The sequence below is a fragment of the Solea solea genome, chromosome 4, assembly GCF_958295425.1.
Source record: "Solea solea chromosome 4, fSolSol10.1, whole genome shotgun sequence".
NCBI lineage: Eukaryota > Metazoa > Chordata > Actinopteri > Pleuronectiformes > Soleidae > Solea > Solea solea.
The window spans coordinates 862,478-888,654 of NC_081137.1; the positions used below are offsets into that span (position 1 = coordinate 862,478).

Below are 26,177 nucleotides of genomic sequence, written 5' to 3' on the forward strand. Positions count from 1 at the left end.
CTGTAGACAATGAATGAATGAATGTCACAGCCAATCATTACAGCGAGCTGGGAACATGAGCGACAGAGGGGGCGGGGTTAGGGTTGGGTTGTTGACCATAGGCATGGCTGATGGACTCTCACAAAAACAACCTAAAGTCATTTAGAACAAGTGAGAGCAACATCACCACTCTGACGAGGCAACAGGAAAGGGTCTGTTGATTGTTTTACTGCAGGTAAAATGTGTGATCTGGTTCTGGTTTGAAAGGTTCTGACACACCTGTCCTTTGCAGAACCACACTGTTCTGGATGGAGAACGTGACGTCTCTGGTAACTCCCCTCAGCCAGCCCATTGTGTTCAAGCTGGAGGGCTTCCATATTCCACCAGGCTACGGCCCATTCCTGTTTTTTCTGGCTCTGTTTAACTACTTGGTGGTGCTGTTTGGGAACGGTGTGGTGATGTGTGTCATCATCATAGACAAGAGCCTGCACAGACCCATGTTTGTGATGGTTTGTCACTTGGTATTCTGTGACATGATGGGGTCCACCGCGGTGTTGCCTCGCCTCATGCTGCACTTTCTGACGGGGGAAAAAAGAATCACCTACGTCTCGGCCATCGCTCAGGCCTTCTGTGTGCACACGTACGGAGCCGCAGTGCAGACTATTCTGGGGGCCATGGCGTACGACAGGTAACAAGATGCAGCGAAGCACATCAGGAAACAGAGTCAGCGATTCTTTTACCATCTGATCTGATCTGATCATGATATGCCTTTTTATATCATTCAATATCAATAAATATAAATCAAAGCAATATTTCTGTAAGGCTGGGTGATATGTCCTAGAAATAACATGTGTATATTGTTAGTCAATATTCTGATATAGGAGTTATATGTGGATATAAAGCTGCACACAGTTATGTGAAAGAGAAAGAGATTCTGTAAATATGTTTCCACTGCAGGTACATCGCTGTGTGTGCGCCGCTCAGGTATCACGCCATCATGACTCCAGCTCGGCTGCACTCCTGCTGCGCGCTCTCCTGGTTTGTCGCTCTGCTGTGTATCGTTGTGCTCTTTGCCCTCCACGTGAATACGCCGCTGTGTGGCAACACCATTCGTAACGTGTACTGCGGCAACCGTCCTATCCTGAGCCTGGCCTGCCGGTCCACCCCCGTTAATAATATCTATGGTATGGACAGTGCATCCTTTCAGAGTAAAGCTGCTAGGGATGGGCATTTCTGCCACTTGAATATTTCATGGTATTATTTGTTGAATACTCTAAACTCCAGCACATGAGAGCTGGAGTTAAGGGTTTTCTACAGCGTTCAAAGTGTGTTGGGATAATGTGGCCCATAACCAACTTCTTAGTGACCCAGCCTGTGGTTCCACCAGAAATAACTGAAGAAATAACTAAAAAAAACACATTTCACTGTCCCACAAAGATTCCTAGATCAATTCCCACAGTAGTCTGATCAGTTTGATAGCAGTGTTAGTTCTTTTGTATTCTGTTAAAGGCACTTTGAGAAGTTTGTGGCTCATATATGACGTGTGTTTATCTTATTTCAAAGAGAAAGAAATGCTAATATTGTGCACCTTTTTGATTTTATGCATTTAGAGTTGCACCTGAAAGGACAAACACCTTTATTTTTTAATGTAAAATAGTTCCAGCTAATACTGGGCACCTTTTTTTTTTTTTTTTTTTTTAATACTTTTTAGCATGACTCTGTTTCTTTTGCTTTTCCATCAGTGATAGTACCTGGTGTTTTTTTTAGTCCCTGCTCTGGCGAGGTTCCAAGTGAGCTGAGCCGATTCTAAAATGTGACACCAACAGACTTAGGGCCACTGATTGGTCAGAGAGTGTTGTCATTGGAAGAGTCTTGAGCGTAGTATGTTAAAGTGAACAATGTCAAACAGTAGATCAGTTAAAAATCCTGCAAACATGCATTAATCTCCAACATTTAGTAAAGGACATGTCTAAACCACGAGCAGGTTTCAAGATAAGGATCAGGATGATAAAGCTATGATATGAATGCTGCATACTAAGAATAAATGTATTTTTCCATGTTTTTCTAGGTCTGTCCATGACCTGGTGCTTGAGTACGGGGGTCTTTGTCATCATTGCTTTCACCTACATCCAAATCCTGCACACAGTAAAACAGAGCAGAGATGGAAACAGAGCCCGCAGCAAGGCCTTTCAGACGTGCGCCTCGCACCTTGTGGTGTATCTTATCTATGAAATAGCATCACTGGTCATAATCCTCGGGCAGAGGTTTGCCTCCGTCTCCCAAAACATCAAGAAATTCTTCGGCATCCTGTTTATCATCATTCCACCAGCCATTAACCCCATCATCTACGGACTGTTCAGTAAAGAGCTGCGTGCTAGCATCATTAAGAATTTTACCACTGAATTAAGTCTGAAAAAATGAGAGTGCTTTAAAATGTAAAAAGGGTTCCTGACCTCTTTCATGTCTGTACTAAAAAATAAAGCGGTGCAGAACAAACATCTGAGGAACATCCCACACAATCATAACAAACCTCTAAATCTGGGTTTCTTTCTTGAGTTCTGACTGTATTTTCAAATATTCAAATAAATAAATAAAAGACACTTATGACAAGAACAGATTTACTGAAGCGTTTCCGTTACCTAGGCCACAGACCGGACTGTGGTCATAAATGGTACTATAAATGTACTTTCACATATTAAAATAAATAAATGAATAAATAAATAAAAGACACTTATGACATACTATCTTTGTTTTTTTAATTACCCAGCCTGATCACTGGCCTTCCATAACATCTTTACTGTCCTCTCAACAATTCACATGACAATGCAGCTGGGATATGGCCGCTTCTGCACAAAGCATCATCAATCATTCATCACAAAAGGCCAGAGGACTCGTTCCTGCTGATAATTCCTCTTTTAAGAAAGTCAGAGAAAACTGTACTTTTAATAATACTGATTATTTGTCATTGAAACAAGTAGTTATGGTGCCTCCTAGTGGTCTATTTGTATGAAATTGGGGATTGGCCCCATTTGGTGAAAATCATCTGTACTAATCCAATCCATCCATCATCTACCGCTTTATCCTCCACCAGAGGGTCGCGGGGGGTGCTGTGCCAATCTCAGCTACATCGGGCAGGGTACACCCTGGACAGTTCGCCAGTCCATCACAGGGCCACACACACATAGAGACAAACAACCATTCACTCTCACACTCAGGGTCAATTTAGGGTGCCCAATTTACCTAATCTCCATATTGCATGTTTTTGGACTGTGGGAGGAAGCCAGAGAACCCAGAGAAAACCCACACAGGGAGAACACGCAAACTCCATGCAGAAAGGCCCTTGTTTCCACCCAGGGCTCGAACCTGGGTCTTCTTGCTGCAAAGGCGAGAGCGCTAACCACTACACCAACCGTGCAGCCTAACCCACTCCAAACCAACTGTATTTATAAAGCACTTAAAAGATAATACAGTTTGCCAAAGTGCTGTACACAGACATGACAAAAAGCCCTGAGGGATTCACCATGGCCTAAAATGAAAAAGGCATTTAAATTTGATCGGAGCAATGTCATTACCCGATTTGTTCTGCACATGTGCGAACGTGCAACTATTTCCTGTCACCACTAATGTATAATGAAAAATAAAAATTCTTTTTAAATAAAATTAAATAATACAAGGAAAGATACCATGAAAATGAAGTATAACAAATGTAAGCTCTATTTATTGCCAAGTTGGTACCGGAAACCCGATTTGTTGTGCACGTGACCGCTAATGACATTTGTGGAATTACTACTAACACTAAAAACAACATAAAAGAATGTGTATTTTATTTACAAGACACTGACTATAAGCTATTTTATTGTTAAGTGCAAGTTTTATATAAGAAGTGGTGCTAAGTTTACTAATTTACAATTTTACTAATTTAACGGGAGCTGGGCTCCCATCAGTTCCCACGGAACTCAAACGCAGGTTGCCAAGTTACATTGCATATTAGCTAATGCTAAAAGATTCCCCTGATGAATGGATGAATGCAGTTACAAAAGATTAGGCCGTCTCGAATACGGCTCACTTTTAGGGACCATGAAAGAATAATTTGCCTCAGTCACAAAGCACTTTTTCATATTCTCGTAAAAGAGGTAAGTGTGCTGATTCCTCAGGTTAACTATAGCTGCTTATTGACTGTTGCCGTATCTGTGACAATGTGTAACACTACATGTCTTCTCTGCGACCTCCGAATATGTCTGACGTACTAAATCATTAAATAATAATGAAAATCTTCAGTAAATAAAAGATAGCAGAAAATGTTAGTGATGTTTACAACATCTGTTTATTTACATATAAAAACTGCACTTGTGTTTCACAATTTGCCAACTTGTATATTTAGATTATCCTTAACTTTTTGATTTTATTTGGTATCTTGTTATTATGTTGTTTCTCCATGACACAAATGTGGCAAGAAGTAAACATTTGTGAAACCGTAGAAACTTTCTTTAGAAATTGATCTTCCCCTTTCGGACCAGACAGATATTGTTCTTGTTTTTACAATAAAAATAAAAACCCTTCACAATAGAAACTAACGCTAGACTCTTGCAAGAACGAGGGAACGTTACGCAGCGTTGCCTGGGAAATGATAATGAACTGGATAGAACCTAAACAGAGGACGACATCTTGTGAGAAGTGCCAGTACTCAAAAAAGTCAAATTAAAAAACTGCCGGTCCTGCTCCAACGCAAATTAGACCATGACTGGCCAACTCAGTCTAGGTAATCAATGGGAAACATTGATAAACTGTATAGGGTTAAAACTAAGGATTATTGTCATCATCAATCTTTGGTGATCAATAATTGTGTTGTTTGGTCATTCAAATGTTGTATGAAGTGTTGTAGTGACAGTATTGCTATCAAGTATCAGTGACTTCCCAACTTTAAAAGAAAAGTGTTGTTTTTGTCATTTCAGGTTGATGGAAAACTACACCTACAACAGTTTCACACTCCAGGTGGAGGGGTTAAAGGTCACACAGACCACCATGTACCCTGTCTTTTTTGCTTTCCTGCTCAACTATTTGTTTGTTATGATACTGAATGTGGGCATCTTAAGTTTAATTATCATCGACAGGAACCTTCACCAGCCGATGTATCTCCTATTCTGCAACCTGTCAGTCAGTGACATCGTAGGAAATAGTCTTATTGTCCCCAGGCTGCTCTCAGATATCCTGCGTCCTCCCTCTGAACGTCTCATCAGTTATTACGAGTGTGTGGTTCAAGCTTTCATCATACAAATGTTTGGCACGACCACTCACACCGTGCTCATGATCATGGCCTTTGACAGATATGTGGCCATCTGTAACCCACTGCGCTACACTTCCATCATGACCAACAGAATGGTGGTCAAGCTGTCGGCTTCTGCGTGGGGAGTGGCCCTGGTTTTGGTCGGGATTCTGCTCGGTCTGACCATCAGACTGAGCCGATGCCGGACTCTGATTAAAAGCCCCTACTGTGACAATGCCTCGCTGTTTAAACTCTCCTGTGAGAGCGTCTACATCAATAACGTCTATGGCCTTACGTTCACCGTGGTCTTGTGCACATCTTCTATAGGCAGCATTGTTCTCACCTACACTAGGATTCTGACCGTCTGTCTAACCAATAAGAACAAGTCTCTGAGCAGTAAGGCCTTAAAAACCTGCAGCACTCATTTAATGGTTTATCTACTCGTGATCTTAAGTGGAAGCATCCTCATTATTCTGCATCGTTTCCCTCAGTATTCAGACTACAGAAAACTGTCTGGCATTCTCTTCATCATTGTCCCTGGAGGCCTGAACCCACTTATTTATGGTATACAGTCCAAGGAGATTAGACAATTTTTATCTGATAAGTTTCAGTCTAATAAATGTTTGTCATCAAATAGAAAATAAGCATCTCTGTTTTTATTTCATAATAAATCATCTAAAACAATGACAAAATAGTAATTTGATCATCATTCTACTTTTGATTAAATGTTATTTATTTTGTAAAACACTGTATAAATTTGTATGATCAACAACACAGAAGAAACATGAAATATTAGCTGTGTGGACAATTGACTATTTACATGCAGCATCACTTAAGGAACTCTGAGAAAATATTAGTCAGCTGCTTCCTGGTCTTTTCCGGTCAGTTATTGCTAAGGGGAATCTTGGACTTTTTAAGGTATCGTTAGCTTATGAAAAACATTTGCATCGTACTTTACGAGTTGTTTTCGTAGTTATTTCTGGCCTAGAATGAGAAAGGTTTAAATAATTTAATTTCACAAAAGCTTTAATTTAAGTGTTGTGAGGGGACATAATGAGATCACTGTCATGGAAACCCAATTTGTTCTGCACATGTGCAAAGTGTGACTACTTCCTGTCACCACTAAGGTATTACGACAGTTGGGGGATGACGTAAAAAAGATCTATAATTAAGAGCTATCATTGCAAACAAACATCATCTCTAAGACTTTTGACACTCAGTATTTAAAACACATGAACTAATAAATTGTTTAAATGGTGTTTAGTGTTTATAGCACAGAAACAATCAGCTGTTTCCTGAGTGACAGGACAGAATGAGTGGATCAAACTGAGGCATTCATGCTGTTGCTCCTCTTTGGGCTTCTCCACAACGGATTATCTTTATGCATTTTTGATTTCTTTCCTGATGCAACCATGCCATTTATCAAGGCTTGGCACTGGCACTAGGAGCACACTGGGCACCCGTGGCTGGGTTCACAGCACAGGACTGTGGGGGTGTCAGCTCTGACAGATGTTGATATCAATCTGACATAATTTCAGAAAACAGCAGTGGGCCAACTGTAAAAGCTTTGCTGTAATGTGCTGCATATATTGTACAAACACTGCAGTGTCATCTCATGTTGGTCAACAAGGTGAAAATCGGCCAAAGCTTATGAACAACTCTCGTCTCTAAGTCTAGAAAGTGAAGCCTGACTGAGCCGTTCAGCAGCACCCACGTGTGACAACACGAATAACAAAATACAATTCACATCAAGCACATTTAGGGTCTCAAAATAAATGAAAAGATGGTACCCATCCGTTTTCTACTGCTTTATCCTCCTGGAGCCAATCACAAATGCATGGTCACACCCTGGACAGGTCCCAACTCCAACACAGGGCAAACATCTAGAGATGAACAACCATTCTCTCTCAAACTTACAGTCAATTTAGAGTGTCCAGTTAAACTTTTCTCCAATCTACATTTGTTTTTGGACTGTGGGAGGAATCCAGAGTACCCAGAGAGAACCCATGTGCACATGAGGAGAACATGTAAACTCCTGCATGAAAGGCCCTCAGGAACCGGGAACCAAACTGGTGACCTTCTTGCTGTGAGGCATCACCGTGTATCCTCAAAGATGGCACATCATGCAAAAATACAAAAAGTGCTCAGGGCAGAATCCGATAAATGAAACATAACAACTGTCAGCATCGTAGTTAGTGCTCTAAAGACATTTTTTTTATAACCAACCAGGTGATGTTTCGGGCCAAAAACCCTTGTTCAGACAATAGTAACAAACCATTTTTCTTGAAGCACTAACTATAGAATTTTTGTATCTTATAGAAAAAATGATGGGATCCTTAAACTCTTACACTTGATCAATTTGTGGCTTAAATCAACAGAACTAATGTGAACAAATAGTTTTGGTCAAATGATTTCAAGGTGCTTTCACACCACACCATCTTGTTTAGTCTGGTTGAACCGAACCCTGGAGCATATTTGGCCCTGAAGTCTGACAGTCTGAGACCTCTGAAGTGAACTGGGGAACCAGACTCTGGTCCCCTTGAAAGAGGTGATGAAGTCCTTTCACTTTCAGTGTTTTAATTTATATGCCCCAGCAAGGAGGAAGAAGAACTCTAGGAAGAACCACTGAGAATAGAGCATCCATCCTTTTCATATCCATATCTCTCCTGCAGGTAAACTAGCACGTTTAGACGTGTCATGGCTAACTTCATGTCATAAATAGATTTTTAAAATAATGTCTCTTTAAAAGATCTACAGCTCGGCACTGTTGGCTTTCATTCATGTGTAGGACATCACGCTCATGACTATCCAGTGACGACACTCTCCGAGTCGAGCCATACCGAGTAGTGCTCGAAAAGTCAGTTGCAGCGCAAACATATCGACTCACACCTACAGTCAAGTTAGAGGGTGCGTCCTGTTAACCTCTGCATGTTTTTGGACTGTGGCAGGAAACCGGAGAACCTGGAGAAAACCCACGTTCACATGGCAAGTACATGCAAACTCCATGCAGAAAGACCCAAGTCGGGATGGGAACCGGCAAAAGTAAATCCCGGAAGTGTGGCTAGCACTGCTGCCTCAAAGCATAAAGACTCAGGTTCGTGCCAAAGTCTGACCGAGGGCCTTTAGCCCAATGTCAGCAGGGATTGGCCCCAGCTGCCCCCACAACTCTCATGAGGAGAATTAAGCCGTAGACAATGAATGAATGAATGTCACAGCCAATCATTACAGCGAGCTGGGAACATGAGCAGCAGAGGGGGTGGGGTTAGGGTTGGGTTGTTGACCATGGGCATGGCTGATGGACTCTCACAAAAACAACCTAAAGTCATTTAGAACAAGTGAGAGCAACATCACCACTCTGACGAGGCAACAGGAGAGGGTCTGTTGATTGTTTTACTGCAGGTAAAATGTGTGATCTGGTTCTGGTTTGAAAGGTTCTGACACACCTGTCCTTTGCAGAACCACACTGTTCTGGATGGAGAACGTGACGTCTCTGGTAACTCCCCTCAGCCAGCCCATTGTGTTCAAGCTAGAGGGCTTCCATATTCCACCAGGCTACGGCCCGTTCCTGTTTTTTCTGGCTCTGTTTAACTACTTGGTGGTGCTGTTTGGGAACGGTGTGGTGATGTGTGTCATCATCATAGACAAGAGCCTGCACAGACCCATGTTTGTGATGGTTTGTCACTTGGTATTCTGTGACATGATGGGGTCCACCGCGGTGTTGCCTCGCCTCATGCTGCACTTTCTGACGGGGGAAAAAAGAATCACCTACGTCTCGGCCATCGCTCAGGCCTTCTGTGTGCACACGTACGGAGTCGCAGTGCAGACTATTCTGGGGGCCATGGCGTACGACAGGTAACAAGATTCAGCGAAGCACATCAGGAAAAAGAGTCAGCGATTCTTTTACCATCTGATCTGATCTGATCATGATATGCCTTTTTATATCATTCAATATCAATAAATATAAATCAAAGCAATATTTCTGTAAGGCTAGGTGATATGTCCTAGAAATAATATGTGTATATTTTTAGTCTATATACTGATATAGGAGTTATATGTGGATATAAAGCTGCACACAATTTGTTTCTCTGGACTCTTTTGAGATGTTTGTGCTTCTCAAAGCAGAATGACAATACTCCAATACAAAACCTACAAAACCTAGTCTACTGTTTGTGATCTGTATTACATAATCTTAAAATACACTTATTATTGCCTTTCATTTCATATTTATTTTATTATTTAAAAAGGCTAAAAATTCCACGCCACATGTTGGTAGAATCTTGTTTGTTGATTTTTCAGCCATACAGTGCAGTTATGTGAAAGAGAAAGAGATGCTGTAAATATTTTCCACTGCAGGTACGTCGCTGTGTGTGCGCCGCTCAGGTATCACGCCATCATGACTCCAGCTCGGCTGCACTCCTGCTGCACGCTCTCCTGGTTTGTCGCTCTGCTGTGTATCGTTGTGCTCTTTGCCCTCCACGTGAATACGCCGCTGTGTGGCAACACCATTCGTCACGTGTACTGCAGCAACCGTTCTATCCTGAGCCTGGCCTGCCGGTCCACCCCCGTTAATAATATCTATGGTATGGACAGTGCATCCTTTCAGAGTAAAGCTGCTAGGGATGGGCATTTCTGGCAAAAATGCCACTTGAATATTTCATGGTATTATTTGTTGAATACTCTAAACTCCAGCACATGAGAGCTGGAGTTTAGAGTATTCTACAGGGTTCACACAGGGTTCACAGTGTATTGGGCTAATGTGGCACATAACCAACTTCTTAGTGACCCAGCCTGTGGTTCCACCAGAAATAACTGAAGAAATAACTAAAAAAACACATTTCACTGTCCCACAAAGATTCCCACAGTAGTCTGATCGGTTTGATAGCAGTGTTAGTTCTTTTGTATTCTGTTAAAGGCACTTTAAAAAGTTTGTGGCTGGTATATGACATATGTTTATCTTATTTCAAAAAGACTTAATAAATCCTGCAAACATGCGTTCATCTCCAACATTTAGTAAAGGAAATGTCTAAACCACGAGCAGGTTTCAAGATAAGGATCAGGATGATAAAGCTATGATGAGAATGCTGCATACTAAGAATAAATGCATTTTTCCATGTTTTTCTAGGTCTGTCCATGACCTGGTGCTTGAGTACGGGGGTCTTTGTCATCATTGCTTTCACCTACATCCAAATCCTGCACACGGTAAAACAGAGCAGAGATGGAAACAGAGCCCGCAGCAAGGCCTTTCAGACGTGCGCCTCGCACATTGTGGTGTATCTTATCTATGAAATAGCATCACTGATCATAATCCTCGGGCAGAGGTTTGCCTCCGTCTCCCAAAACGTCAAGAAATTCTTCAGCATCATGTTTATCATCATTCCACCAGCTATTAACCCCATCATCTACGGACTGTTCAGTAAAGAGCTGCGTGCTAGCATCATTAAGAATTTTACCACTGAATTAAGTCTGAAAAAATGAGAGTGCTTTAAAATGTAAAAAGGGTTCCTGACCTCTTTCATGTCTGTACTAAAAAATAAAGCGGTGGAGGACAAACATCTGAGGAACAGCCCACACAATCATAACAAACCTCTAAATCTGGGTTTCTTTCTTGATTTCCGACTGTACTTTCACATATTAAAATAAATAAATGAATAAATAAATAAAAGACACTTATGACATACTATCTTTGTTTTTTTTAATAACTCAGCCTGATCACTGGCCTTCCATAACATCTTTACTGTCCTCTCAACAATTTACATGACAATGCAGCTGGGATGTGGCTGCTTCTGCACAAAGCATCATCAATCATTCATCACAAAAGGCCAGAGGACTCGTTCCTGCTGATAATTCCTCTTTTAAGAAAGTCAGAGAAAACTGTACTTTTAATAATACTGATTATTTGTCATTGAAACAAGTAGTTATGGTGCCTCCTAGTGGTCTATTTGTATGAAATTTTGGGGATTGGTCCCAAACCGCAAGGAACCTGGGTGTGACACTTGATGACCATCTCTCCCTCACTGCCAACATTGCTGCAACAGCTCGATCTTGCAGATACATGTTGCACAACAGAGAACCCGGAGAAAACCCAGACGGGGAGAACACGCAAACTCCATGCAGAAAGGCCCTTGTTCCCACCCGGGGCTCAAACCTGGGTCTTCTTGCTGCAAAGGCGAGAGCGCTAACCACTACACCAACCGTGCAGCCTAACCCACTCCAAACCAACTTTATTTATAAAGCACTTAAAAGATAATACAGTTTGCCAAAGTGCTGTACACAGACATGACAAAAAGCCCTGAGGGATTCACCATGGCCTAAAATGAAAAAGGCATTTAAATTTGAGTGGAGCAATTTCATTACCCGATTTGTTCTGCACATGTGCAAAAGTGCAACTATTTCCTGTCACCACTAATGTATAACGACAGTTGAGGGATGACATAATTTTTTTTTAAATAAAATTAAATAATACAAGGAAAGATACCATGAAAATGAAGTATAACAAATGTAAGCTATATTTATTGCCAAGTTGGTACCGGAAACCGGATTTGTTGTGCACGTTACCGCTAATGACATTTGTCGAATTACTACTAACACTAAAAATAACATAAAAAAATTAGTATTTTATTTACAAGACACTGACTATAAGCTATTTTATTGTTAAGTGCAAGTTTTATATAAGAAGTGGTGCTAAGTAAGATTGACTGAGTGAGTATTGTGGATGAGTATGTTTATATTTTAGCACAATTTTACTAATTTAACGGGAGCTGGGCTCCCATCGGTTCCCACGGAACTCAAACGCAGGTTGCCAAGTTACATTGCATATTAGCTAATGCTAAAAGATTCCCCTAATGAATGGATGAATGCAGTTATAAAAGATTAGGCCGTCTCGAATACGGCTCACTTTTAGGGACCATGAAAGAATAATTTGCCTCAGTCACAAAGCACTTTTTCATATTCTCGTAAAAGAGGTTAGTGTGCTGATTCCTCAGGTTAACTATAGCTGCTTATTGACTGTTGCCGTATCTGTGACAATGTGTAACACTACATGTCTTCTCTGCGACCTCCGAATATGTCTGACGTACTAAATCATTAAATAATAATGAAAATCTTCAGTAAATAAAAGATAGCAGAAAATGTTAGTGATGTTTACAACATCTGTTTATTTACATATAAAAACTGCACTTGTGTTTCACAATTTGCCAACTTGTATATTTAGATTATCCTTAAACTTTAAGCTTTTTGATTTTATTTGGTATCTTGTTATTATGTTGTTTCTCCATGACACAAATGTGGCAAGAAGTAAACATTTGTGAAACCGTAGAAACTTTCTTTAGAAATTGATCTTCCCCTTTCGGACCAGACAGATATTGTTCTTGTTTTTACAATAAAAATAAAAACCCTTCACAATAGAAACTAACGCTAGACTCTTGCAAGAACGAGGGAACGTTACGCAGCGTTGCCTGGGAAATGATAATGAACTGGATAGAACCTAAACAGAGGACGACATTTTGTGAGAAGTGCCAGTACTCAAAAAAGTCAAATTAAAAAACTGCCGGTCCTGCTCCAACGCAAATTAGACCATGACTGGCCAACTCAGTCTAGGTAATCAATGGGAAACATTGATAAACTGTATAGGGTTAAAACTAAGGATTATTGTCATCATCAATCTTTGGTGATCAATAATTGTGTTGTTTGGTCATTCAAATGTTGTATGAAGTGTTGTAGTGACAGTATTGCTATCAAGTATCAGTGACTTCCCAACTTTAAAAGAAAAGTGTTGTTTTTGTCATTTCAGGTTGATGGAAAACTACACCTACAACAGTTTCACACTCCAGGTGGAGGGGTTAAAGGTCACACAGACCACCATGTACCCTGTCTTTTTTGCTTTCCTGCTCAACTATTTGTTTGTTATGATACTGAATGTGGGCATCTTAAGTTTAATTATCATCGACAGGAACCTTCACCAGCCGATGTATCTCCTATTCTGCAACCTGTCAGTCAGTGACATCGTAGGAAATAGTCTTATTGTCCCCAGGCTGCTCTCAGATATCCTGCGTCCTCCCTCTGAACGTCTCATCAGTTATTACGAGTGTGTGGTTCAAGCTTTCATCATACAAATGTTTGGCACGACCACTCACACCGTGCTCATGATCATGGCCTTTGACAGATATGTGGCCATCTGTAACCCACTGCGCTACACTTCCATCATGACCAACAGAATGGTGGTCAAGCTGTCGGCTTCTGCGTGGGGAGTGGCCCTGGTTTTGGTCGGGATTCTGCTCGGTCTGACCATCAGACTGAGCCGATGCCGGACTCTGATTAAAAGCCCCTACTGTGACAATGCCTCGCTGTTTAAACTCTCCTGTGAGAGCGTCTACATCAATAACGTCTATGGCCTTACGTTCACCGTGGTCTTGTGCACATCTTCTATAGGCAGCATTGTTCTCACCTACACTAGGATTCTGACCGTCTGTCTAACCAATAAGAACAAGTCTCTGAGCAGTAAGGCCTTAAAAACCTGCAGCACTCATTTAATGGTTTATCTACTCGTGATCTTAAGTGGAAGCATCCTCATTATTCTGCATCGTTTCCCTCAGTATTCAGACTACAGAAAACTGTCTGGCATTCTCTTCATCATTGTCCCTGGAGGCCTGAACCCACTTATTTATGGTATACAGTCCAAGGAGATTAGACAATTTTTATCTGATAAGTTTCAGTCTAATAAATGTTTGTCATCAAATAGAAAATAAGCATCTCTGTTTTTATTTCATAATAAATCATCTAAAACAATGACAAAATAGTAATTTGATCATCATTCTACTTTTGATTAAATGTTATTTATTTTGTAAAACACTGTATAAATTTGTATGATCAACAACACAGAAGAAACATGAAATATTAGCTGTGTGGACAATTGACTATTTACATGCAGCATCACTTAAGGAACTCTGAGAAAATATTAGTCAGCTGCTTCCTGGTCTTTTCCGGTCAGTTATTGCTAAGGGGAATCTTGGACTTTTTAAGGTATCGTTAGCTTATGAAAAACATTTGCATCGTACTTTACGAGTTGTTTTCGTAGTTATTTCTGGCCTAGAATGAGAAAGGTTTAAATAATTTAATTTCACAAAAGCTTTAATTTAAGTGTTGTGAGGGGACATAATGAGATCACTGTCATGGAAACCCAATTTGTTGGGTGTGACTACTTCCTGTCACCACTAAGGTATTACGACAGTTGGGGGATGACGTAAAAAAGATCTATAATTAAGAGCTATCATTGCAAACAAACATCATCTCTAAGACTTTTGACACTCAGTATTTAAAACACATGAACTAATAAATTGTTTAAATGGTGTTTAGTGTTTATAGCACAGAAACAATCAGCTGTTTCCTGAGAGACAGGACAGAATGAGTGGATCAAACTGAGGCATTCATGCTGTTGCTCCTCTTTGGGCTTCTCCACAACGGATTATCTTTATGCATTTTTGATTTCTTTCCTGATGCAACCATGCCATTTATCAAGGCTTGGCACTGGCACTAGGAGCACACTGGGCACCCGTGGCTGGGTTCACAGCACAGGACTGTGGGGGTGTCAGCTCTGACAGATGTTGATATCAATCTGACATAATTTCAGAAAACAGCAGTGGGCCAACTGTAAAAGCTTTGCTGTAATGTGCTGCATATATTGTACAAACACTGCAGTGTCATCTCATGTTGGTCAACAAGGTGAAAATCGGCCAAAGCTTATGAACAACTCTCGTCTCTAAGTCTAGAAAGTGAAGCCTGACTGAGCCGTTCAGCAGCACCCACGTGTGACAACACGAATAACAAAATACAATTCACATCAAGCACATTTAGGGTCTCAAAATAAATGAAAAGATGGTACCCATCCGTTTTCTACTGCTTTATCCTCCTGGAGCCAATCACAAATGCATGGTCACACCCTGGACAGGTCCCAACTCCAACACAGGGCAAACATCTAGAGATGAACAACCATTCTCTCTCAAACTTACAGTCAATTTAGAGTGTCCAGTTAAACTTTTCTCCAATCTACATTTGTTTTTGGACTGTGGGAGGAATCCAGAGTACCCAGAGAGAACCCATGTGCACATGAGCGTAACTATGTTACACTCGTAACATAGTTTACATACCGTGGTTTTCTTGTTGACAATGTGAATGTTGTTGACAAAACTTTTGGGGAACTCAAAATATTTCCAGTGGTGATTTCAGAGAAGCGGGAGGGGGTTTGAGTTTGTTCAATGTGTCAATCCGATTCAGCAGTTGTCGTGGTTACTATTATTTGGCAGAAGCTTCGGGTTACGAATTGGAACTAATGGGTAGTCGTGCCACAATGGCTCAAAAACCCCCACCATGGTTGGATTATGTCAACCGTTATCAATGGTTACTGTTCAACAAGAAGTAATCAAGAAGGAGTGATGGGTGTGAAATTATATTGTATTTTGTTGCAATTTGTAAGCTCACCACTAGGTGTGCCCCATAGTATTGCACACCTTTAAAATAACAAAGCACATCATGAGCTGCTCAACGATTCCCCTGATGTAAAAATACACGTATAAAAATGTCTCCTTTGCTGCTAAAGTAGGACCATGTGCTTTTGGTGGCTGATGAACCCAGGTCACAAAGCAGGTATTGCTTTATTACATGAATAACTGTCAACAGTCAAATGCAATTTCCGAATTTCTTGATGAAGTCAGGATTTTTCAACTGCATATGTGTGTTATTGTTGCTGCATTAACCTTTTTGGAATTATTAAAAAAAAACAAAAAAAAAACAAAAAAAAACTGTTACACAGCAGCAGTGACAGAGGCAGCGTGAACAGAATACTGCAAATTTTTATTACTTATTTCGGGCTGATGGAAAACTACTCCTACAACAGTTTTATGCTCCAGATGGAGGGCTTAAAGGTCACAAAGAAATCTGTGTACCCTGTCTTTTTTGTTTTCTTCATTTCCTACATTGTTATAATGTTTATGAATGTGGGCATTTTGATTCTTATTATCATTGACAAGAACCTTCATCAGCCAATGTATCTCCTTTTTTGCAACCTGTCAGTCAGTGACATCATTGGAAGTACTCATATTGTGCCGAGGCTGCTCTCAGATATCCTGCATCCTCCCTCTGAACGTCTCATCAGTTATTACGAGTGTGTGGTTCAGGCTTTCACCACACAGCTGTTCGGCACCACTTCCCACACTGTGCTCATGATCATGGCCTTTGACAGATATGTGGCCATCTGTAATCCACTACGCTATGCTTCCATAATGACAAACAAGATAGTGGTCAAGCTGACGGCTTCTGCCTGGGGAGTGGCCTTTGTCTTGGTCTCTATTCTGCTCGGTCTGACCATCAGGCTAAATCGATGCCGGACTCTGATCAAAAACCCTTTTTGCGACAATGCCTCACTGTTTAAACTCTCCTGCGAAAGTGTCTTTATTAATAATATCTATGGCCTCACATTCACTGTGGTGTTGCTCACAACCTCCATAGGAAGCATAGTTCTAACATATGCTCAGATCACTATTGTGTGTCTGAACAGTAAGAGCAAGTCTCTGAACAGTAAGGCCCTGAAGACCTGCAGCACTCACTTAATGGTGTATCTGATCATGTTGTTCAGTGGAATGATTATCATTACTCTGCATCGTTTCCCTCAGTACTCAGATTACAGAAAACTTGCTGCCATTCTGTTCGTCCTCGTCCCTGGAAGCCTCAACCCCGTTATTTATGGTGTACAGTCCAAAGAGATACGGAAATTCTTATCCGAAATGTTTTGCACTAAGAAATGTTTGTCATGTAAAAAATAATTGTCTTTTTGTTTATGGCAAATTGTAAAAATAAATCATAAAAGCATGAGAAGCGAATTTTACAATATGTGTGAATGCTCTTTTGCTGTCTTGTTCAAAATGGAGTAAAAACCCAATTTAACTTGTGATCCAAGAAAACATGGGTTTAAAAATAAAATTTTAGAAAGAAAGATTATTTTAACAACAAACTATCGAAAAAAAAAATGTTTTACAGTTGCCATTTATGGGAAAACTATTAAATGAAACTTGTTCAAAGATCATTTATGACATTAAAGGCACATTATATTTGGAATTATATCCAAATATGTAGCCACCTGGGCCAATTGAACATGATTACACTTTTTTGCCATTTGTTGACAGTGGACTGAGCTCAAATCCGAGAACTCAAACATTTTGTCTCAAAGCATCACAAAACACTGTAACCACAGAATCAATTTGATCATCAGCCCTCAGGAGTTGCATATATATTATATATAATATTCACAAACCAATATTTCTTCCTGGACACTTTAGCTATGTACCTCCACCCCATTTCTCTTGTCTACAGTTAACTTAAAAATTACCACTTGACCACATGACACATCTTGACAACCCACCAATCTGTTGGGTTGATTATTTCCTGCCTAGCCAGCTATCCATTGATCTAAATGACCCTTGGATCAAGCCAAAACACATTCTCAACCATGAGTGTCCATACTCAATACAAAACAGCACTTCACTTGTTTGGAGGTAACATAATAGGCCACTTAAGAGGCTTAAAGCTGCATGCCTTATGAAGGCCATGTATAACATCACCAAAGATGAGAACTGATTGGAATAAATTGTTTATAACCAGCTGCAAGTAGTATCAACATCATCACCAACATCTAACATGAAAAGAGATCCAGATTCAGCCGTTTAGTGACTTACAGAGTTGTAATGTTGGATAATTTTGGTGAAGAATGTAATAAAAAAGGTGCCAAGCTGTGGACTACAGGAATTACATTTGTGCTTATGATAAACCATTCATTCATACATCCTGGTATTGCCTTGGTAATTGAGGAATTGAAACGGTAGCTATGAGTCAAGCCCATAGGAACCTGCCTACAGCTAACGACTTTCGTTGGCTTTGGAATTAAGTGTACGTTTGCCACTACAACAAGTCAAAAATCTCACATTGATTTGGGTCTGGGCGCCGACAAGATCACCCAAGAATCACAAAGGCAGTCCAGAAGGACTATATTGCCACAGATGTTGACGCCCTGGGAGCAAGGAATGGCTTAGAGCGGTCAGCCGCTTAAGCCTGGATAAGTTGGAAACTGCAGAGTTGTTAACTCCTCGGTAAATATAGCCAGCAATGCATACATGTATATTGCAGGCTCCTTCTTGCTATTTTAGAGTAATTGGTAGCCTTACTGCCTCCCAATTAGGGGCCAGGAGATGTAGGAGCCAGTATTGAGTTAATTTAGTTTAGGGTTAGTTTAAATGATTAGTGCAGGATTAATTGTTACAATGTAATTTTTGAACAGTCAAAGTAGTGAACTGTTGGCCTTAAGCCTTTGATTAAATATCCTGCAAAGGAATGTGGCTTTGTGGACATTCCATTTTATTAAGTTCATTAGATAAAGGGTACCGTTTTCACTTTGATGTCACGTCACGCTATGTTACGTTTTGATAAATATGGATGGAAATGTAACTTGGATGTATGACAAGTGGAAATAAATCTGCAAGCCCTTCACATGACTCTTTCCTTGGAATAGGAATTAAAACGGTACCTACGAGTCAAGCCCATGGGAACCTGCCTACAGCTAACGACTTTCGGTGGCTTTGGATCAACTGTACATTTGCCACTACACTACACGGCAAGTATATTTTTCTTGTCAGACTGATTGTAAAACTGCTAATATACAATATGTAAGTTGTGGACTTGCTTGAATTTAGTTTTAACACATTTCACCACTCATCGAAGAGGCATCTTCACTTCTGATTAACTGGAAAAATCCAGGTATGCCTGCGGCGTTCTATTTACATCAATAATTGGAGTGATGTTACCCGCAAGTTTGCCACATTCAGAAGTCGGAAGCGCAAATGCATCTTGGGCTAGCCAGTATTTGTAATACTAGTAGATTGCATCGCAACATGTCTGTGGTTTAAGTGCTGTTAATGGTAAAAGGAGCAGTGTTTGTATGGCCGCAGCAATTTCGGAATTCCATGTCGGGGTTGGCAGGTTGCTTTGAGTTTCAGTGGTGGAAATTCAAGATCAGAATCAATACAATAATAGTTTTTTAAATTGATGACCTCTCTTATTTGTTCTCATACATTGATAAAAAAAAATACAGTGTACAGTGTATGGTTGAGCATCCAAATTTGTATAAATCTTTATTAACTACTGAATAATCAAATAATTTGCAGCATATAATTTTTTTTATTGTTACATCACACATTGTCTGACGTAGACAACGATAAAAACTTGTCTATAAAACATTGGTACATAGCAGACTTTATCTCGATTGGCTCTTATGAATGTTATCAACGATGAGCCACGAGACATAAGAGGACGAGTCATTGAAGCCAGACACACATACCAGGATTATCAAGCTGTGTAGTAATGTAAAGTACATTTCTTTGTCTTTTTCTGTATGACTCAGTATTAATTTAATTCAAACTTTACAGTACAATTCAAATGCAAAAGGCCAGAACTGACATCTGATATCTGGAACATTATTACTGTGATTACACTGTGTTTGGCTCAGATTTTTAAATGTACATGTATGTAATACAAATACATTCTAATAGATAAATCTTATTTTAATGATCTGTGATATCTTTGCTGGCTAGTCTTCATATGTGACAAAAAGAGCTTTGCTTTGTTGTTTCAGACTGATGGAAAACTACACCTACAACAGCTACACACTGCAGCTGGCGGGATTAAACCTCCCGAAGGACTCCATCTACCCTTTGTTTCTTTTTCTCTTCTTCTCTTACTTGTTTGTTATTGTTGCCAATGTCAGCATTGCTGTTTTTGTTTTCATGGACAAAAGTCTTCATCAGCCAATGTATCTACTGTTCTGGAACTTGTCAATCAATGACATTCTTGGAAATTCAATCCTGTTGCCACGGCTGCTCATAGACATGCTGCGTCCTCCCTCTGAACGTCTCATCAGTTATTACGAGTGTGTGATCCAGGCATTCACCACACACATGTTCAGTACGACTGCTCACACTGTGCTCATGATAATGGCCTTTGACAGATATGTGGCCATTTGCAATCCGCTGCGTTACACTGCTATAATGACCAACAAAATGTTGATGAAGCTAACAGTATCTGCCTGGGGTGTGGCCTTGGTTTTGGTTGGGATCCTGCTTGGTTTGACCATACGACTGAATCGCTGTAGGACTCTGATCACAAGCCCCTACTGTGACAATGCTGCACTGTTTAAACTCTCCTGTGAAAGTGTGTTCATCAATAACATATATGGCCTCACGTTCACTGTGGTCCTGTTCACAGGGTCCATAGGCAGCATGGTTCTCACCTACACTAAGATCACGGTCATCTGTCTGACCAGTAAGAACAAGACTCTGAACAGTAAAGCTTTAAAGACCTGCAGCACTCACCTGGTCGTTTATCTGATAATGTTGTTAAGTGGAATGTTTATCATTGTTCTCCATCGTTTCCCACAGTACTCAGACGGCAGAAAAATTGCCGCCATTTTGTATCATATAATCCCAGGCAGCCTCAATCCCATAATTTATGGCCTACAATCTAAAGAGATACGAGCATTTTTGTCTAGGTTTTTTAACTTCAAGAAGGTTTTTTCATCATAACAAAGACACATTCATGTTCAAGGCTGTTTTGTATGTCTATAAACAAAACCACAAAACATGAAGCAAGAACAGACTAAAGATATTTTATGTCTTTGGCAAAGTCAACATAAGTTATCTGGGAGACGTTGTATTCTTTAATAAAACTAATTTAAGAATGCAGTTTGGTTGTGTGTTTTTGACATGGTTAGACAATGTTTTCCCTGGTGTTGCAGGCGACCAAAGCAGACAAGGTACAACACAACAGCATTATATCACGGTTTTATGCTTTTGAATCTACAGTACTTCAAAAAGACACCATCTATGTGTATACATGTATGCAGAGCCGGCCCTGGGCATAGGCAGTATAGGCAAATGCTAGGGGCGCCGTCATCCGCAGGGGGCGCCGTTTTCGGCGCCGAATTATAAATACTATTATTTTTATTTTTTTTTACCAGTGCCATTATTACTATTATTTCGAAATATTATATAAGCCCACAGCGACATAAAGTCATAGCAAAGATTATTAAATAATGCAGAAGCCTTTTTTCTGGGTGCAACGAGCCGTTGTTCTGTACCTGCCCTCTGTGAGGGGGGCGGGGTCAAGAGGCCAGCTGCCTGAATCTGAACAGACCGTGACCCAGAGACTAAGAAAAAGATTAATGACACTGTATCGGAATTATGTCCAAAAGACTGAAGCCATCCGGCGCCCAAGGAAGGAAAAGAAGGAAAGAAGAGGAAGAAAAACGTGAAAAAGATAGAGGTACAGTAATGTTAATGTGATGAAGTGCATGAAATGAATAGTTTAATGCATCGTAGTTACCGTTGTTGGAGCAGGGTGTTAGCTTGCTAGCTTACTTCGGACGATAGCAACATTGTTTAATCAATAAATAGCTGAGTCGACGTGTGTTAATGTTACTACACCTTAAATTCATCAGGGACGTTTGGAAACTTAACTTTAGGCCTGTTCAGGTGTTATTTTACAGGTGTCTTTCCTGCTTGTATGTCAGTTAAAATGCTTTTAGTTGTCCGTCCCCTTTGTAATAGGGTGGTTGTAAGCCTTTGGTTTTATGTGTCACAGTTTATGTTTGTTAAAGTTTACATCAGTGTTAAAGTGCAGTTAAAGTGTATTACTGTTAATATTTCATACCTTAGCTTTCCCATATCATTCATAGGCTATATATACACATATATATTCATTTCACTGCACTTTACTGGTTTTTGCACTCTGGTTAGACTGAATTGCATTGCAATGACAATAAAGTTGAATGAATCTCATCACATTATCATCTTTATTAGTCTCATGTATAGCACACCAAGCATCTGTTTTTTTTATTAAAATGTAACATGCAGTCGTCACATATACTTCTCTTCTCTCTTCAGATGCACTTTTAAAATATTTCAGTACCACACCAGTGACACAGCATCAGGTGCTCCTGTCCCGTCTACCTCTGCACAGCCCAGTGACACAGCATCAGGTGCTCCTGTCCTTTTTAATTTTATCACTTGTTTCTTTCTTTAGTTTTTATTTGGTGTGATATTTTTTACTCAAAGAAATAAAATCTTGAATACACACATGCAGTTTCTGTGTGATTGTATGAAAGTTGATTGTGAAATTGACTGCTGCGATGCAATGGGGGCGCCAGCTAAAATCTTGCCTAGGGCACCAAATTACTCAGGGCCGGCACTGCATGTATGTATCACTAAATGCACGGAGTGTCACGTAGAACTTCCGCTAAAATAAAAGCCAGCTCCTTTCAGTCTGTTGTCATCAAGTGGAAACCTTGACTTTGTAACATTATTTATTAAAACGTCTGCTATAGATTGAAAATGTTTACATTGTCTTTTAGTAGCTGTATCATTAGTTATCCCTGAGGGATTCAATATTGCCTAAAATGAAAAATACCTTTAGAATTGCATTATCAAAGCACTGGTAGATATTATATATAACCTTGTTGTTGTTAAGCGACACCGACTGCAGAATATCTCTACATCTTGGGCTGAGAGTTTACCAGAAAAAATCAGGCCACATTATTGATTTTTGCTGTCAAAGTTGATGCGTTAACAACTGTCGTAATGCAAAATCCATTAAATTATCCATCAAGCAATTTCCCCTGGGGATCAATAAAGCATTTCTAATTCTGATTTAGTGCTAATACTAATAACGCACTCAGCTGCTGCATTTTGTTCACCTCAGTTGTTCACACAGGGAGTGTGTCTGCTACAAACTGCTGTGATATGTTACAAAGGGGTTTGCCTTTGAAAGTTGCACGATGGATTCAGGAAACAGAAATGCTGGAGTGCTTTAACTCTGGAATTGGTAAAGTAACTGCGAAAATGCACTGCTCTGCAAAGCTGACTTCACGAGTCTGATCTAGGGATGTCACAAAAACCGATACTTGCGATACCTTTTGATTCTAAAATAAAAAAACACAGACGATGCCTATTTTTTTGAGGCACTGAAGCACCGAGGCACAGTAAGTTTTGGTGCTGTGACTTCAGAGTGTTCCAGTGAATACTTGCATTCAGCAGAGGTCACGAAGAAGTAGACCTCCCATGTCATAACAAACCCCATGTGAAAGATGGAAACTGCGGCTGCAGCACCCCGACTCGTTGACAAAAAAGGCACCAAAAGTCGTGTTTGGAAATATGCATATGAGGCAGATGACTGTAGAGTTATAATCAATCAACTGAAGCCAATATGTAAACATTGCTACGGTAATATTTAAATTGTTTAATCGTTTGACAAATTTAAATCCAAAATCATGGCATGAGCAAGACAAGAGATTAATTTATTATTCATCAGCTGATAAATTGTAGACACTCTACACCTTTAATCCTGTGTCCTCACCAATATTGTGAACAATATCAATGAAGAGACGTGAGTGGATATGAATTTTGCGTCGGTCGGGCCAGGGTGGTGCACAATTGCATCATTTGTACAACTTAAAAAATTTGAACGCCTAAAACAATCAGTGCCAATATTCTCCGGCAGACGTCACAAGTCACACAGTTCAAGGTTCAGTGAGCATTATCATCTAGTGACATCTAGTGGCAGTTGCATATTGCAACCTCAGTGAACACCCGTTTTCTATCGGATTTCAGCCTATCCATCTGTGTGTTCTGAGCAATAATAGTAAAGAGTGCAACATACAACAATTTGGATGTGGCACAAATGTTTCATGTGACAAGAATTTTGCATTTTCACATCATTCATTCCATTTGCTGGAGTTAAAAAATTTGAACTCAGGGCTTGTGTTTGGTGACACCAAAAACAGATTCTCTGGATAACATCAAAACCTTGTCCAATGGCCTGACCCTGATTTATGATTCACACTTTAAGTTTAAGTAAATAGGATTTAGTGACATCTAGTGACAGAGTTGCATTTTGCAGCCTAGTTGAATATCCCCTCTCTGTGTGACCTCAGCCTAACCCACGGAGAGTTCAAAATATGGACAATCGAAACTAATCTAATTTATTAGATTGGCAAAAATGATTGGCAATTGTCTGAAATCATGTTGTCACTTTGCCACTAGACATTACTAAGCATAGATTTATGGGCAAAAATGCCATTTATTTTTCCATGAACATTTAAATCTTCCATGAGAAGTAATTTAAACCCCTTTCTTGCAGTTAAGCCTGTAATAAAATATATGTATGAACGGATCCTTTAGGGCTGACATAAAGTTTGCATGCAAACTGTGTCAGGTGTGTCTTCATCAATCAATAGATTAATATCCAGTGTATTTAGTATTATTCAGTTTATTTAATGTTTTATGTGTGTTTTTGAGGCAAATTACATAGAATTAAGTATAAATATGATATTTTCTTTGTGAGCCATATTCTTAATAAGGTGGACCAGATTGAGGAAAAAGTCCCATTTGAAGAGTTGCATATTTCAGTTGAGCATTTCATCATGTTTCCTAATGTTGTACCAGTCATTATCTAACGTAATGATAGGCGAATTCCCTAAAGTTAAGGTCACATCTATATAACAGTCCAACAGAAAGCATCTTGTTCAGAACTGGTGGGTTTTACCAGCATAGACTGGAATCACCAAGTACTAGACGGCAATCCAAAGTATGCATAACGTTATATAAATAGTCAGCACTACATATTTCATCAGTAGTAACAAACCACATACGTACTTCACAAAATTACAGGACCTAATGATATCTGAAAGTTTTGTTTTTGTAACTGAAGCCCTTTAGCTCAAATCCTGATGTTTTTCCATGTTCTATGGTGACTTATGTTTCTAGAATTATCTGTGGTAACTTCACTGTCTTTCCTCTTTCAGGCTGATGGAAAACTACACATTCAATAGCCTCACACTCCAGCTGGAGGGCTTTAATGTCCCACAGGACTCCGTCTACCCGCTCTTTATCTTCTTCTTCATCTCCTATCTGTTCATAATGTTTGCAAATGTTGGCATTGTTGTGCTGGTTTTCACTGACAAAAACCTGCACCAGCCCATGTACCTGCTTTTTTGCAATCTGCCATTTAATGACATACTTGGAAACTCCATCATGGTGCCACGTCTGCTCATAGACATGCTGCGTCCTCCCTCTGAACGTCTTATCAGTTATTATGAGTGTGTGGTTCAAGCTTTCACTTCACACATGTTCGGTACTGCCAGTCTCACTGTGCTCATGATTATGGCCTTTGACAGATATGTGGCCATCTGTAATCCTTTACGCTACGCTGCCATAATGACCAACAAAATGGTGGTCAAGCTGACGGCTTCTGCCTGGGGAGTGGCCTTTGTTTTGGTCGGGATTCTGCTCGGTCTGACCATCAGGCTGAACAGATGCAGGACTATGATCAGAAGCCCCTACTGTGACAATGCGTCACTGTTTAAACTCTCCTGTGAGAGCGTCTTCATTAACAATGTCTATGGCCTCACGTTCACGGTGATCCTGTTCACAGCTTCTATAGGCAGCACAGTTCTCACCTACACTCAGATCACTGTGGTCTGTCTGACCAGTAAGAGCAAGTCTCTGAACAGTAAAGCCTTACAGACCTGCAGCACTCACCTGGTTGTGTATCTGATAATGATGTTCAGTGGAATGTCCATTATTGCTCTGCACCGTTTCCCTCAGTACACAGACTACAGAAAACTCTCAAGCATTTTGTTTCATATCGTCCCCGGCAGCCTCAACCCTGTCATTTACGGAGTGCAGTCCAAAGAAATAAAAAAGTTTTTGTTAAAATTGTTTACCCTCGAAAAAGATAAAACAGTAGATTAGCTTAGCAATAACAAGGAAATATACACCAGTGCTTTGGTCATACAAATGTTTTATGGCTCAAAGCTGTAAATTATATGTAATTTATTGAATAAAAT

At 40.0% G+C, this 26,177-nt stretch overlaps 8 protein-coding genes across 10 annotated transcripts in view; 7 read left to right on the plus strand and 1 right to left on the minus strand.

The window, feature by feature from the left end:
• The window catches only part of siah2l (seven in absentia homolog 2 (Drosophila)-like), a 75,792-nt gene that overhangs the window by 39,932 nt on the left and 9,683 nt on the right, over positions 1–26,177 (minus strand). The window lies entirely within an intron of this gene.
• Positions 111–2,535, plus strand: LOC131458622 (olfactory receptor 6N1-like). Its single transcript, XM_058627814.1, has 4 exons — positions 111–150; positions 247–667; positions 937–1,163; positions 2,048–2,535. The coding sequence occupies exons 1-4, from the start codon at positions 111–113 to the stop codon at positions 2,398–2,400; spliced, it is 1,041 nt and encodes a 346-aa protein (XP_058483797.1). The 3' UTR covers positions 2,401–2,535.
• Positions 4,933–5,886, plus strand: LOC131458623 (olfactory receptor 8G17-like). The gene has a single exon (XM_058627815.1). The coding sequence runs from the start codon at positions 4,936–4,938 to the stop codon at positions 5,884–5,886; it is 951 nt and encodes a 316-aa protein (XP_058483798.1). The 5' UTR covers positions 4,933–4,935.
• Positions 8,655–10,717, plus strand: LOC131458624 (olfactory receptor 2K2-like; the record flags this gene model as incomplete). Its single annotated transcript, XM_058627816.1, has 3 exons — positions 8,655–9,094; positions 9,596–9,822; positions 10,365–10,717. Coding segments are annotated over 3 exons (1,020 nt in total), but the record flags the coding sequence as incomplete, so codon positions are not given.
• Positions 13,033–13,986, plus strand: LOC131458625 (olfactory receptor 8G17-like). Its single transcript, XM_058627817.1, has one exon. It carries the CDS (start codon positions 13,036–13,038, stop codon positions 13,984–13,986), a length of 951 nt encoding a protein of 316 aa, XP_058483800.1. The 5' UTR covers positions 13,033–13,035.
• LOC131458627 (olfactory receptor 8G17-like) lies at positions 16,108–17,055 on the plus strand. The gene has a single exon (XM_058627818.1). The coding sequence runs from the start codon at positions 16,108–16,110 to the stop codon at positions 17,053–17,055; it is 948 nt and encodes a 315-aa protein (XP_058483801.1).
• LOC131457985 (olfactory receptor 8G17-like) lies at positions 18,693–21,008 on the plus strand. Of its 2 annotated transcripts, none has more exons than XM_058626562.1 (2): positions 18,693–18,896; positions 19,914–21,008. In XM_058626562.1, the coding sequence occupies exon 2, from the start codon at positions 19,918–19,920 to the stop codon at positions 20,857–20,859; it is 942 nt and encodes a 313-aa protein (XP_058482545.1). In that variant the 5' UTR covers positions 18,693–18,896; positions 19,914–19,917; the 3' UTR covers positions 20,860–21,008. The 2 variants fall into 2 exon arrangements, with proteins under 2 accessions (XP_058482545.1, XP_058482547.1); XM_058626564.1 differs by lacking the exon at positions 18,693–18,896 and adding an exon at positions 19,156–19,644.
• Positions 25,135–26,082, plus strand: LOC131458628 (olfactory receptor 8G17-like). The gene has a single exon (XM_058627819.1). The coding sequence runs from the start codon at positions 25,138–25,140 to the stop codon at positions 26,080–26,082; it is 945 nt and encodes a 314-aa protein (XP_058483802.1). The 5' UTR covers positions 25,135–25,137.